General features: G+C 36.9%; 1 protein-coding gene across 1 annotated transcript in view; it reads right to left on the bottom strand.

Annotated features, from left to right (window-relative positions):
* LOC108716156 (proto-oncogene tyrosine-protein kinase ROS-like) overlaps positions 1–13,645 on the bottom strand; it is an 88,373-nt gene extending 74,728 nt beyond the window's left edge. Inside the window, exons 1-3 of the mRNA XM_041562973.1 lie at positions 12,301–13,645; positions 10,198–10,249; positions 6,009–6,157 (exon numbers count right to left, since the gene is read on the bottom strand). Of these exons, the coding sequence (XP_041418907.1) occupies positions 6,009–6,157; positions 10,198–10,249; positions 12,301–12,390 (291 nt within the window). The 5' untranslated portion in view covers positions 12,391–13,645. The remainder of the gene's footprint in view (positions 1–6,008; positions 6,158–10,197; positions 10,250–12,300) is intronic.
* Between the last annotated feature and the right edge of the window lie 661 nt (positions 13,646–14,306).

Below are 14,306 nucleotides of genomic sequence, written 5' to 3'. Positions count from 1 at the left end.
AAAACACAAAACATAGCCTAAAGACACAAACAAAAACAGTTATTTAAAGGAGAGGGAACGGTAAAATCAGTGGCATTAACTAACAAAATATTTGACCCCCCCAGTGCTTATAATGACTTAACTGAGACCTAGGGCTGGTGCTCCTGTTTGCTGAAAACTACACTGGCCCAGGGTGCTAATTAGGACCGCCATTCTGTCATCTGTTCTCTATGGTATGGTTCAGTACAGTGGTCTAGTGTGCAGGAGATTGAAAAGTCTAACTTAGGAGCAAAAAGCTGTCTTTAGTCGATTCCTGATTGCACTGTGCTGGTGGGCCGCATTATTATTAATTTCATGATGGAGGTTGAGGGCCGGTGTAAATTTGAAAACGGGCTGCATTTGGCCCCTGGGCCTGACTTTGGACATGCCTGCTTTAAACTCTACTGCACATGCATACTGACCTGGGCCCACTGAAGCAGAAGCGGTAGTTGGTACAGTTTTATTATATAAATTATATATATAAATTACAATGACTGGAGGGTGTCTAACATGTGGCACCACCAACCTTTCCTTCTCCTTTAACAAAAATTGTGTGTAATTTTACCCTGATGAGCAAAAAAAAGCTACTATCATGTCCGAAATATGTTTACTGTGAATTCAAACAAAATTATAACATTTTCAAAATATTTTATCCAATAGAACACACAAATTCATCTCAGCCTGGATGCTTTTTCCTTTTGCCTCCGAACAAGTAGTATAAAATGCACCAAAATTCAATTAGAATCTTAAAAAATGGGAATTGTTGTTATGGCAAAAATTTGCAATCTATCAGTGCTGGCTGGAATTGGATTCTGCATGGAACCTGTATTATCTCCCAGTGTCAATGTCAGTCTTCCCATGTACTATAGTTTCCTCCCTTCAGATGAAAACTAAGGATGTTATTGTTTATAGTAGGGACTTTAGATTTTAATCTTTCATGGGACAAATGTGAGGACTGGATGACATCAGAAACTTATGTTGTATGGAGTTAGATGATGTTATATGAGGGCAAAAATGTGTGTTTGTTTGGTTTTTTATACATTATGGTTAAATGTAATTATTCAATTTGGTCACTAGATGGTAGAAAACCATTGGTTTGCCTTAGTTTTGAATTTCCTGGGAAATTTCTAGAATAAAGGAGGTCATAGTTTAAGATGTAATTACCCAGTTTGGTTACTAGATGGTAGCAAACCATAGGGTAGTCCTTAAATATGAATTCCCTAAGAGGTTTATAGAATAGAGGGCTAGAGGGCATCCTAGGTCCTGGTGCCAATATAAGGGGGTCAGAAAACTAAAAGAGACTCTTTGGTTTGACTTAAAGGAGAAGGAAAGGTATTTATAAAAATTAGCGCTCGCCTCAGGCAACCAGGCAACCAGGTTAGTTAGCATAGGTATGTGTTGTCCCATCAAGGAGGTTAGTAAGCAATGTTCCCAGTCTTAATGCCACTATTAAGGAAACAACATATAGGTTAGTCCAGGCAACCTAAAGCGCTGGCTGTTGGGGCAGGACTGGAGTTATGCAGTGTGATATAGAGCACAATAGACAGACTAGGTGACCAGGCATCTAAAGGAAGTAGTCCCAGTGACTCCTACCAAATCTTCCATGTACCAGTTGCTAGGCTACAAGGAGCACTGTTAGAAACTTCCAGTGATGAAAGTGAAAGAAGAATGCATGAAGACCAACATGTCATTTACATGGGCCTTTAGTGCTTGCAAGACTTAACCATATTTCCATGCCTGTTAAGGAGTGCTGCAAAAAAATTTTTTTTACTGCAAAGTGTAGGCAACTCTGTCTCAATAATGGTATGAAAAACTGTATTTGAACTGCTTCCAAATATGTGTCTCTCTTATGTTTTCTTAGGCTCGTACTTTAGTGCTACTCTTTTTATTATTTTATCACAGTAGTGGAGTAATAGGAGTGTCTTATTTGCAAGGTGCAAAGAATAATATGCCGGACTGGTGCAGGGCGGCTTGAACCTGAAGTTATCAATGGGGGACTAACAAATTGACACTCCCCAGTGATGAACCCTTTCGTCCTTTAATACAGGTGTGTTTTTCAGCAAAGGGAAGTCTGAGGTTAGTGATTATAATCATTGGGACAGTGCCTTATATATTGGTGCTTCCCCCCCCAGGGATCAACTCTTTTCTTGTCCTTTAAAACTGGTGGTAGATAAAGGGATCACTGTACTTTACAGACCATAGTTGGCCTTTAAAACCCAGTGTGTTACAATTTATTTATTCAACCCAAAAATAAAATGTTGCCTAATGAAAGACAAATTTAACTATTTTGGATGCACTAAATCCACTATTTTGGCATTAGGCTGAATCCCAAAGCCTCTGTGAAAGATCAGGCCAAATACCGAACTGAATCTGAACCCAATTTACTTATGCAAATTAGGGCTTGGAAAGAGAACCCCATGCGCACTTAATTTTTTTTACTTCATTGTTTGTGTGACTAAAAGGCACATTATTTTATGGATTCAGTTCAGCCGGGCACATGGATTCGGCTGCATCCCGAATGGAAACCTGGATTTGCTGGATCCCTACTTCTAAGCATGTTTCCAATATACATAATTTATATACTGGTGGTTTTAAAGTTATTTGAAAATATAATTGCAATTGGAAGCAATATTTTACTGTCCTATGCTGCATTGCTGGTTCTGTCTCTTTCAATATAGCATAAGTTAGCCCTGCATGCTTCTTCATAGGCATGTCAGTTGGCTTCTTGGTGTTCAAAACACCAGAGCAAAGAACAGAACAGGGTAAACAAGCACTGCTTTCGTTATTATATTCTGCTAGCAGTTATATATACTAATAGCTATAAAACCATTTACATGTATAATAGATGTATACTGGAAAGACGATTAAAATTAAAAAATATTTTATTAGGCAAACTTGTATATTTGGGTTTGCAATCCCTTTAAACATGTACATGGCTCAGTGTTCCTGTCATGATTGTTTTTGTGTATTGTTGTGTTAAGGCTTGCTTCTGTTGGAACCACAGGTCCTAATAAACCATGAGAAATAATGCCAGGCTATTGTTCCTCCATTCCAAAACTGTACAGCTAGCATTACACATTCAGGCAAGTAGCTTTAACCTGGCATCTAAGAACCCAGATTCATCCATCAGACTGCCAGGTGAAGGATGGTTAATCATGTTAGAGAACATTTTCCATTGCTCCAAGCCTAACGCCAATGAACTTTACAACACTAGACAACCTTATCATTGCCCATGGCCATATTAGGTTTGTATATCGCTGCTCACCCATAAATACACATGCTCCCAATTCCAAGTGAATGGTTTTAATGTTGGTGTTGCTTCAAGAGACAGTTTGGAATTCCGACTTGCTGTCTGAATAATTTAGGCTATGTAGCATGTATGGATACTTTTGGCCATATAGTTTAAGTGCCTGGAGCACAAGTGATGTCCCTCAATTTAGTAACATATTTCTGCTCTGTTGCTTCCTATTCATATAAACCAGGCATTGTCCCCATGTTAAAATAATAGTAGTGTATTATTTTGCTACTCTACTTATACTACACAATCATAGCAAGGATAATCACTAAGTATATGCTGAAAATTTAGGCAATGTAGCTAAAGGATCTGACTATTATCTGAATGGGAATGGATTGCACACTTAGGGGCCGATTCACTAACTTCGAGTGAAGGATTCGAAGTAAAAAAACTTCGAATTTCGAAGTGTTTTTTGGGCTACTTCGACCATCGAATGGGCTACTTCGACCTTCGACTACGACTTCGAATCGAAGGATTCGAACGAAAAATCGTTCGACTATTCGACCATTCGATAGTCGAAGTACTGTCTCTTTAAGAAAAAACTTCGACCCCCTAGTTCGCCTTCTAAAAGCTACCGAACTCAATGTTAGCCTATGGGGAAGGTCCCCATAGGCTTTCCTAAATTTTTTTGATCGAAGGATTATTCCTTCGATCGATGGATTTTATCGTTCGATCGAAGGATTTGATCGTTCGATCGCACTATTTGCGCTAAAATCACAGTCGAATATCGAGGGTTAATTAACCCTCGATATTCGACCCTTTGTGAATCGGCCCCCCAATGTATTACTCCTATAACAATGGTTATAATGTCCCTTAAGAATCACTGTTTATGACAAAGTATTTTTTTATTTTTGACATATTTGGTTATTTCCATATCAAATGCTGAAATCTGATTGGTTTGATATGATGGCAGGGGAACTAATGTTTTGTAAAAAAAAAGGAATGTAGTAACTGACTTTCTCCCAGATGTAAGGATGTTTACTGAAATATTTTATTCTGTGTTCCTACAAGGACCTGTACCTGTTGGTGCCAGTTTCAGACTGGAGGGTATGGGACTGCTGCCTCAGGAGCCTACGCACTCCCAAGTCCCCACAACACCCACAATCCCACCCTAACACATGTGGCAACAGGAAATAGCACAGGGCAATTAATGTACATGCACAAGCAGAGGTTAAACAAAAGTACTTGTCAACCTCCTTGTGTATACGAAAAAAGTTGCTGAGAAGTTTTGGTGCATTCGGGGCTCATTTATAAACACTGGGCAAATTTGTACCTGGGCAGTAACCCATAGCAGCCAATCAGTGATTACATTTTCCAGCCATCTGCAGGTAAAGAAATGACAATTTTAAATTTTAAATTATCCTCTAAATTTGTGTCAAAATGTTCAAAGAACACACAAACAAACTTTATTCTTTATATTTTAGATGAGTGATCCAACTCCTTGAAAGTGTATCTCAGTGGTTTTAAAGCAGCTGCTTCTTTTTAAATTCCAGGCATTGATGCAAGTTTTGGTTGCATAGAAAACAGATGTACTGCCAAATAGAACCTCCTGCAGCCTGATAGTCCACATAGGGGCTACCAAATAGCCAATTACAGACCTTATTTTATGTTTTTTATGCTTGTGTTTCTCCCCAAATACATTTGAATTTGACTCACAGGTAAAAACAACTGGGGATCCCTGTATTGGATAAAATAAATGGACCGTTCTAACATGTTCAAAGAGGATGCAAATCCAAAACATAAATTGTGCCTAATGAAAGAAAACATCATGGAAATTAGTATTTGCTGTCCCAGTCTACACCCTGGTTCAGATTCCTAAAACAATGATGCAGCTGTCATCTCTCCTCCTGCCAAGACTCCATTTTTCAAAATGCTTTGCATGCATCTTAACAAGTCTGTTATCAGCTGGCATCTGCTACATTGTTAATTGTCAAAAGTCAGAACCAGCATATTTACAAATAACTTTAAATCCGTTGAGAAATGTTAATAAATGTATCATGGAAAGTTGCTTACAATTACACTCTCTTTCATTCAGCAAAAAAATGCACCATATTATTCAAAGACAGATAAAAGGGCCTTTCATCACGCTCAATACAAAACATGATATTGAACTGGTTAGTTAGGGGGAGGTTCTGCTATATTTTTGTACTGATGCAACTAATTTTACATTGCTGATTGATTTGTTTATTGACCCATGAAAGGTGACACATAGCTTGGAGAAATACTCTATGCTTACTCTGGTGGCACATCACAATTCTGTCCCTGCACAGCTCCCAGTCATAATCCCCCTTTAACAGACACAAGATTGCACTGCACAAAACAACTAATGACATGTGGCATCTATCAAATGTTAGTAGTACTATTATGTATTCAGCTCCTGGATTATTTTGTCTAGGGATGCACCCAATCCAGGATTCAGTTCAGGATTTGACCAGGATTCAGCCTTTTTCAGCACGATTGGGCTGAACCAAAACTGGGTTCTTAAAATCACGTGACTTTTCGTCACGTGATTTGTATCTGCAAATTAGGTTTGGATTTGGTTAGTCTTTCTTACATTAAGGATTTGTCAGAATCCCAAAATAGTGCATGCACTATAACTTTATTATATAAAATATTTGCTGAACAGGTGAGCAAAAAAGTTCTTTGATTTAAAAGTGTTAATGCATGGGTATCATACACTCCTCAGCTCTCTTACCTGTGTATATTCCCACTCTCCAGGCATGTGGACATATTTCCATTGGATGATGTAGGTTGTTCCTGAGATATTAGAAGGTGGCCACGTTAGCGTGATATTATTGTGTCCAATGAAGGAGGCAAACGGTGGCAAAGGCTCAACTGTATAATCTAAAATCATACGAATATTTCATAGATTTCATGTAAATCATGTGCCAGATTTTCAGTTAACATAAAAAAACTGCTCATTGATAATAGGATGATGAAAGAATACTTGTACTGGACTACCACAAAATGGAAAATGAAGACAACTTAATTGATCCAAACATGATTTCAGGAAGCCGTTTGCTATGATTTAACTGTACTTACATCACACCCATATTTATTATTGGGCACATTTACAAAGATATGTGCTAAATTGCACATGAAGCGGTGCACACAACTGATGATGGGCGGATGGGTGCACCGCTTCATGTGCAATGAAGCGGTGCACACAACTGATGATGGGCGGATGGGTGTCAATGGGTGTCAACGCGAGCATCATTTTTACATGCACGACTATTTTGTCCAAGGCATTAAAGTCAATGGGCGTACAAAGAATTTGGCGCACGCCAATTTTTTTTTTATGCAGTCGATATTTCGCTGGCGAATTTATTCGTTGGTGGGGAAACACAGAAATTCCCCGCAAATTTGTGCCTGCTGAATTTATTCGCCCATCACTTCACACAACCAATCATATCTTTGCTTTCATGTTCTGACTGGGAGTACACTGCTGCATGATTACTATGAACAACTATATATTTGTAAATCAGCCCTAGTGTAGTGACTTTCCATGTATAAGTACTGCGTATCTTGACAGCGCTATATAAATAAATGATGATGATGATGTATTATAAAATATTAAAATTTAAAAAAAATATGTCTATTGGGTTTAATGTTTACATGATTTTCTAGTAGATGTGTAAAGATCCAAATTATGGAAATATACATTATGCAGAAAACCCCAGGTCCTGAGTATTTTGGATAACAGGTCCCATACCTGTATATGATTTTCTCTCTAGTAAAGCCTTTGAAGACCTCCTTCAGACTGTATTGGTCAATTAAATTCATATCTTCAGTGTATCTCTCGGCATCACTTACCCATAATAGGGGAGAAATGTTACCTCTCTCTTTCTTTGCTTAAACACACTACACACACACACATATACAGTATATGCATATGCACATGTAGTTGCAATAATTTGTCCAAGCAAGGGTCTATATAGAATTTAGATCCTCATTCTGCCCCATCCAACTGAACCTTGCTCATCAGGAGTATAATCCTTTGACCAAGCTCAAATGAAACATCTATTTTATCTTCATCAGCTGAAAGGGGGTGTTTGGACCCCCTTTAAATTTGTGGTCTATTTTCAGATACCACAACTGAGGACCTTCATTTCTAAAATTAAGAAATAGGTTAAAATAAGCAGCATTTGCTAGGATTCAGTCTAATGCAGGTTAACCAGTTAACCAAGTGCATCTCTACACAGTCATTGGCCTTAAAGGAGAACTAAACCCTTAAAATGAATATGATTACAGATGCCATATTTTATATACTGAACTTATTGCTCCAGCCTAAAGTTTCGTTATCTCAGTAGTAGCAATTATCCAGGACTTCAAACTTGTCACAGGGGTCACCATCTTGGAAAGTGTCTGTGTCACTTACATGCTCAGTGGGCTCTGATCAGCTGTTGAGAAACTAAGCTTAGGGATCATTGCAATTTATCAAGCAGAAAATGAGGTTTGCCTGTAATATCAGCTGATGCTACAAGGCTGATTATTATTATTATAGTATTATTATTATTATATTAATTCTGATGCTAATTGCACTGGTTTCTGGGCTGACGTAGTAAATAATAAAAAATATTAATCAGCCTTATATTGTGACATTTCTATTCTGTATATACAGTATATTGTGAGTTGGTCCCTAAGCTCAGTAAATGACAGCAACAGTACAAAGCATGTGCAGCGAATCAGCAGAATAGAAGATGAGGAGCTACATGGGCATCATTGGAGGCACATATCCTCCCTGCTAAAGGCTGTGGTTGCCTTGGGCTGGTATAGAAGCCCAAAACATAATGTACAACATTTCTAGCCTACTTCTTTGGTAGACTTTAGTTCTCCTTTAAATGGGACCTATCACCCACATATAAAAGCTGTACAACTAAATTCCTATTCTAAATAAACATGAAACCCAAATTCTTTTTTGTTACAACATTCATATCTATCATAAATGTATTTAAAAATCTCCTCTAACAATCGTATATTGCCTGCCCAACCTCTATGCCTGAGGCATATAGACGGGGCAGGCAGTTACTTTCTCTTTCCATTCTGCACTTTCTAGATGTCACTGCAGTTCCCCCTCCCTCCTCACTGTCTATAACTGTGTATGCTGTACATGGGCATCAGGACCCCATTCTGGCACAAACCAGGTTTTGAGATGATGCAAAGCTTGTCTTAACAAATCTCACAAAATGGTGCCTGCTGGCTTGATGCAATTGTGAATTCCAAAACTAAAGGAAAGATTTTCTATATAATTTAAATAGTTAGACATAAAGTGTATTTTGCCTGACTAGCACAATAGAAAATAATTTGGAATTGTTTCTTAGGGTGAGAGGCCCCCTTTAATTAGATTTTTTACAGCAAGGGAGGCTGCTTCACAACTAGGCCATGTTATTATTATGGGCCACTTCAAATATCCAGACATTAACTGGAGTAATGGGGTTGCCAAGTCAGAAAAAGCTAATGGGTTTGTAAATATGCATAGTGACAACTTTTTATTTCAGCTTCTTCAAGAAGAAGGGTACTTAATTGTGCAGAACTACAAGTTACATGCAGGATGTTGCCACTTTGAAAAATGAGGAAAATGAGGTTTAGTGTTCATAAATGCAAGTTTATGCACTTTGGCAGAAATAATATAAATGCAAGTTATACACTAAATGGCGGTGTGTTGGGGGTTTTCTTAATTGAAAAGGATCTAGGGGTTTTTGTAGATAAAAAGTTGTCTAATCCCGGGCAGTGTCATTCTGTGGCTACTAAAGCAAATAAAGTTCTGTCTTGCATAAAAAGGGCATTAACTCAAGATGAAAACATAAATGTGCCTCTTTATTGTTCCGTGGTAAGACCTCACTTTGGGTTTGCAGTGCAATTTTGGGCTCCAGTCCTTAAAAAGGATGAGCTGGAGAGAGTGCAGGCCTGCAACTAAACTGGGTAAGGGGATGGAAGATGTAAACTATGACGGTAGATTGTCACGGTTGGGGTTGTTTTCTCTGAAGAAAAGATGCTTGCAATGGGACATGATTACTATTTATAAGTACATTAGAGGGCATTATACACCGTTAGTGGGAGATCTATTTTTCCATAAAATGGATCATCGGACCAGAGGCCATCCCTTTAGACTAGAGGAAAATAATTTTCATTTGAAGCAGCACAGTTGGTTCTTCACAGTCAGGACAGTGAGGTTGTGGAATGCCCTGCCAGATAATGTTGTGATGGCTGATTCAGTTAACACCTTTAAGAGTGGCTTAGATGATTTCTTGGACAGAAATAATATCAAAGGCTATAGTGATACTAAAATCTACAATTAGTATAGATATTATTATATATAGTTTCAGTGGGTGTGTGTAGGTATGTGGGCTGGGTTTCATTTGGGGTTAAACTTGATAGACTTCAGTCTTTTTTCAACCCAACTTAACTATGTAACTACAGTATGTAAGGGTTGGATGCCTTGTTAGCAAATATCAATAGATCTGCCGACCTCACTTTTGGCACCAAATTCATATATAAATAGTGTTTTTGGTTGTTTTTGTTGCCCAAGCTGGCTCTGTCTTTTACTAAACCCTTGTATTGTCCTGATGGCTTTTGACCTTTCACCTGATTTTGGCTTTGAATCTTCACTACCCTGACTTTGCCTCTGGCTAACCCCTATTGTACTACATTTATGGATCAACCTTGGCTGTGTGGGGGATCCTTGTCAACATTGCAGCAGAAAGTTACTCTACAGTCCATAACAATGTGTATTTGTAAGTTAATCATAATGAACCTGCCTATAGTTTAATCATTGTCACATTCTGCTGTTCCTTCTGTGGTAAGATTAGGGTATAATATCAACATGAGTTACATGTATATGTTACATAAAGGTAATGTTAATATTATTTCAAGAAAAATCTTACCTTTTATACAACTGGAAGATTCAATTTGGTACTGAATATTACATGGAATTATCTGTATAAAATAAGAAATAAGCTTGACATATTGTATTTTTTAAAAAAAAAAAAAAAACATTTTGGCACTTTATGAACAGTCTACAGTATTCATGTTTCTGATGAAATTTCAATAAACATTTGGCACTTGCATTTTCCAGAATGTATCACTTGCCACCCCCAATTGAGTTAGGGATTTCCTAAACCAAATATTCACAGTCGGCTGAAGAATGTGTAAGGGACAGCAATGAGTATTACAAATATGGCATCCATTATCTGGAAACCCGTATTTTCAATTTGATACAACATGGGGCATTTTTACTAAAGGGTGAAGTGGCCATCGCTAGTGACAATTCGCCAGAAATCCTATTCACAGGGACATCGCCAATTTACTAACAGGTATAGAGGACAATTCGCTACAGAAAGAGACCATTGCTAGCGTACAATCGCCCAGGTGAACATTCGTAACACCACAAATTCACCAAAGTGTGAATTTTGCAGAATGTTACCTCTTTTGCCAGGGTTTTCTTCACCACCTTAAAGGAAAACTATACCCCCCAAACAATGTAGGTCTCTATAAAAAGATATTGCATAAAACAGCTCATATGTAAAATCCTGCTTCATGTAAATAAACCATTTTCATAATAATACACTTTTCTAGTAGTATGTGCCATTGGGTAATCATAAATAGAAAATTGCCATTTTAAAAAATAAGGGCTGCCCCCTGGGATCGTAGGATTCACTGTACTTACAAACAAACCAAACAAACCATACATGTAAGGTCACATGAGCCAATTAACAGACAGAGTTGTGTCTTTTGCTTCCACACTTCTTCCTGTTACAGTTAGAGTTGTAGTATTTCTGGTCAGGTGATCTCTGAGGCAGCACAGAGACATCACGGAATGGTGGCTCAAGGCAAGAGATGTAAAAGGACAATATTTACTTAAATATATATTCCAGTTTGGTGAGATTCTTTAATATGCCACTTAATATGATATGAACTATCTGTTGCTTAAGTGTTCATTTTGGGGGTATAGTTTTCTTTTAAACCTGGGTGAACTAATAAAATGAAGCTACATCCTCCTCAGTCTTATGTCAATGACATCATATTCTGTATTCCGGAAAGTCATAAAAGTTGTAAAAAAACTCTGGTATCTTTTTATTTTTTAAAGTGGGATTGCCGTATTCAAATTGACCTTAGCATAAGATACAAACAAAGTTTCGCTAGGCAGAATTGAATGCTACCGAAAGATTGCCATGAAATGCTTGCATTGACGAATTAACACTAGCGAAACTTCACCACTGTTTGGTTGCTGAGACGCAACTTCACATTTTAGTGAATTAGCGTAGTAGTAATTTGGAACACAGTTTTACAAAGAATAGGCAAGTGTTTTTATTTCAGAAAAATATGACAAAGCATGGTTTAAAAAAAGTGATAAAACACTACACGTAAAATATTAAGAGTGAAACTGGTTGTTAGTGCAAACGTGAGTTTAACCCCTTAAATGTCCCAGATCATAGAATTTATGATCTGTTGATAAATGTAAATTTATAGCGTTGAATAAATATTAAGTGTATGTTGTTACATTGCACATCTTAAATATGTGATACAAATATTGTGACAATATCTCACAATCATTCCAGTTATAATGCATGCCTTAATGTGCTTAGCACTTTAAGAAACCCTGAACTTTACAATGTTCATAATTAATACGGGGTATAACTATTTAAAACATATGGAGGATAAATGCAAGTATTTTAACAAGATGCTGTTTTATTTTGATGCTTGGTTAATGGTGCAAACACTCTTAACATCCCATATTTTCAAGTTATTCCTTGACCTGCTATGTTCTAGTTCCAATTAATTAGGAAGTGATAGCATGGAATAAAAAGTGATCAAACAGTTGCTTTTATTTAGCACTAATATCTCACAAATTGTTATTTTCGTTACTCTAAAAACTCAAGGATTTGATATAAGGATCAAGAAGTAATCGAGCTGTTGTAACAAGGACATATGGAAGAAGAAAATTGGCAAGAAGAAACAGATTCTTTTGTGACAGAATGTGATCTTACCGACAGGTTTTGACAGTCTCCTCCTGAAATTATATGAAAAGAAGTGGTCCAGAGAAAGCACTGAGTAATAATCCATGATCTTAAATGCATGGTTGAAACTAACAGCAAGTGGCTCCAGCTGAAAAACTTCCAAATGCAATGTGGCAGAAATACTCATTTTCTCAGTTCACATAATTAAAAAGTAGTTCATTTCCTGTTGCTAGGTTCGTTGCACATTTCAGAATAGAGCATATTCACAGAAGTAATTTTAACCATATCCAAATGTTGATACAAAACAGGTACCAGTATTAAAAATTCCACTTTATTTGGCAAAAACTTTTCAAGATCCAGTATAAATTCAAGGAAGAAGTTCCTATGGCCAGTGTCAGATCAGGGATATTACAGGGTTTAATAATCAACTGGTTATATAGGCACTCCTCTTTATGACTCAGGTTTCATAGGTCTCTCTTTTACATCTGTAATTGCTTTTTCTGGTTATTCATTTATAATGCCAACAGTAAAATGTATTTTCTGAGTGTAAAATAAATATTTATTTTACATAGGGAAGAGAACTTCAGATCTCAAAATACTCTAGTTTCCTATTTCTTAGAAATGGAGAAGGACAATAATTATCAAGTGGTCTTCTCCAGAGTTAGAGCAATTAAATGAAAAGACCAATATTGTGTAATGTGAAAAAAAACCTAATGTTGTCCTTTTATTTACCTTAAAGAGGAACAGTCAACAGTCTAAACATACACCCAGTCTGCAGCAGATTATTAATAATTGTTTTTGACACAAACGTTTTTATACTTTTTGATCTTAGTTTTAGAGATATATATATATATATAGTTAATTAGTATGTTTCATCAACCTTATATATTTTGTTACTGCAAACAACTCTGCACATTGTTGATTCATGTTGGAATTAACCATTTAAAGCAGGCAAAATCCGAGTGCGTTGATTACAGCTAAAAAAAAGTTTTAGAAATTCACATATAAATTGTTAGGGGTGGTTCCTCCTTAAAAGGGCAATGAATTGGTTGTTCTCTATTTCCCATTTCTGGTGTCTGTGGTTTCTGTGCCATTTTGTAGCGATTCAAAGTTGTAATTATTTCCAACGATCATAATGCACAGAATACGGGCGGTCGGATCGCAGGACCACATTAACGAACAGATGTGGTCAGCTATACTGTAACTGTTTTCCTAAATTCATGTGAATTTGCTGAAGCTATGGAGGCATAAGGAGATCCATCCATCAGAACCAGTGCCTTCAGGCCATTGTATCACTTCTACATAAAGTGCTGTACTTTAAGGATACAACATCCCTCTCACCTATCTGCTCTTTTTTACAAGATTCTAAGGGGCAGATTTATCAAAGGTCGAGGTGAATTTTCAAATGAAAAAAATTCAAATTTCAAGCTATTTTTTCTGTACTTCGACTAGGGAAAAAACCTATTTGGAGTCAATTAGTGGACTTTGAAAAATCGAAGTTTTTTTTGGGAAAAACTTCGAATCGAATTCTATCAAATGCGCTATTCCTTCGATTCGTAGGATTCGAAGTCAGCCGAATATGGACCTATTCAATCAAAAACGGACCTATTTGACCAACAAAAGTTTTTTCAATTCGAAATTCAAGCTCTCAGATATTGCATGATCACCTTTTCCTCACTGCTGACAGCTCCATTATAAAGCTTCCATTTAGATCCATCCCTTCTAAAGCTGATGATATAAGATATTTTATAACAGAAGTTCAGTAATGTGAATCCTGTGGTCACAATGTCTATAAGAAAATGCAAAGTGAGAAATATCAGGAGGCTGCATTCAAAACAGACCAGTAGTCTAGAAAATGTATTTCTTCAAATATTCTTCAAAAAAACATATTCCTTCCTGACTGCAGAAACCACATAGATTTGTCTGCTCTAAAATGCACTTTGGTAATACAGGATATTATTGTCTATATAGTTATTCCTGCTTATACTGTGTCGCTTTTTCTCAGGACTGCAAGCTTCCTAAAGTAATTTCGGTAG

Source organism: Xenopus laevis, chromosome 5L, assembly GCF_017654675.1.
Source record: "Xenopus laevis strain J_2021 chromosome 5L, Xenopus_laevis_v10.1, whole genome shotgun sequence".
In the NCBI taxonomy this organism is placed as follows: Eukaryota; Metazoa; Chordata; class Amphibia; order Anura; family Pipidae; genus Xenopus; species Xenopus laevis.
The sequence above is the reverse complement of the archived record's forward strand: the minus strand, read 5'-3'. Positions and strand labels throughout refer to the sequence as shown.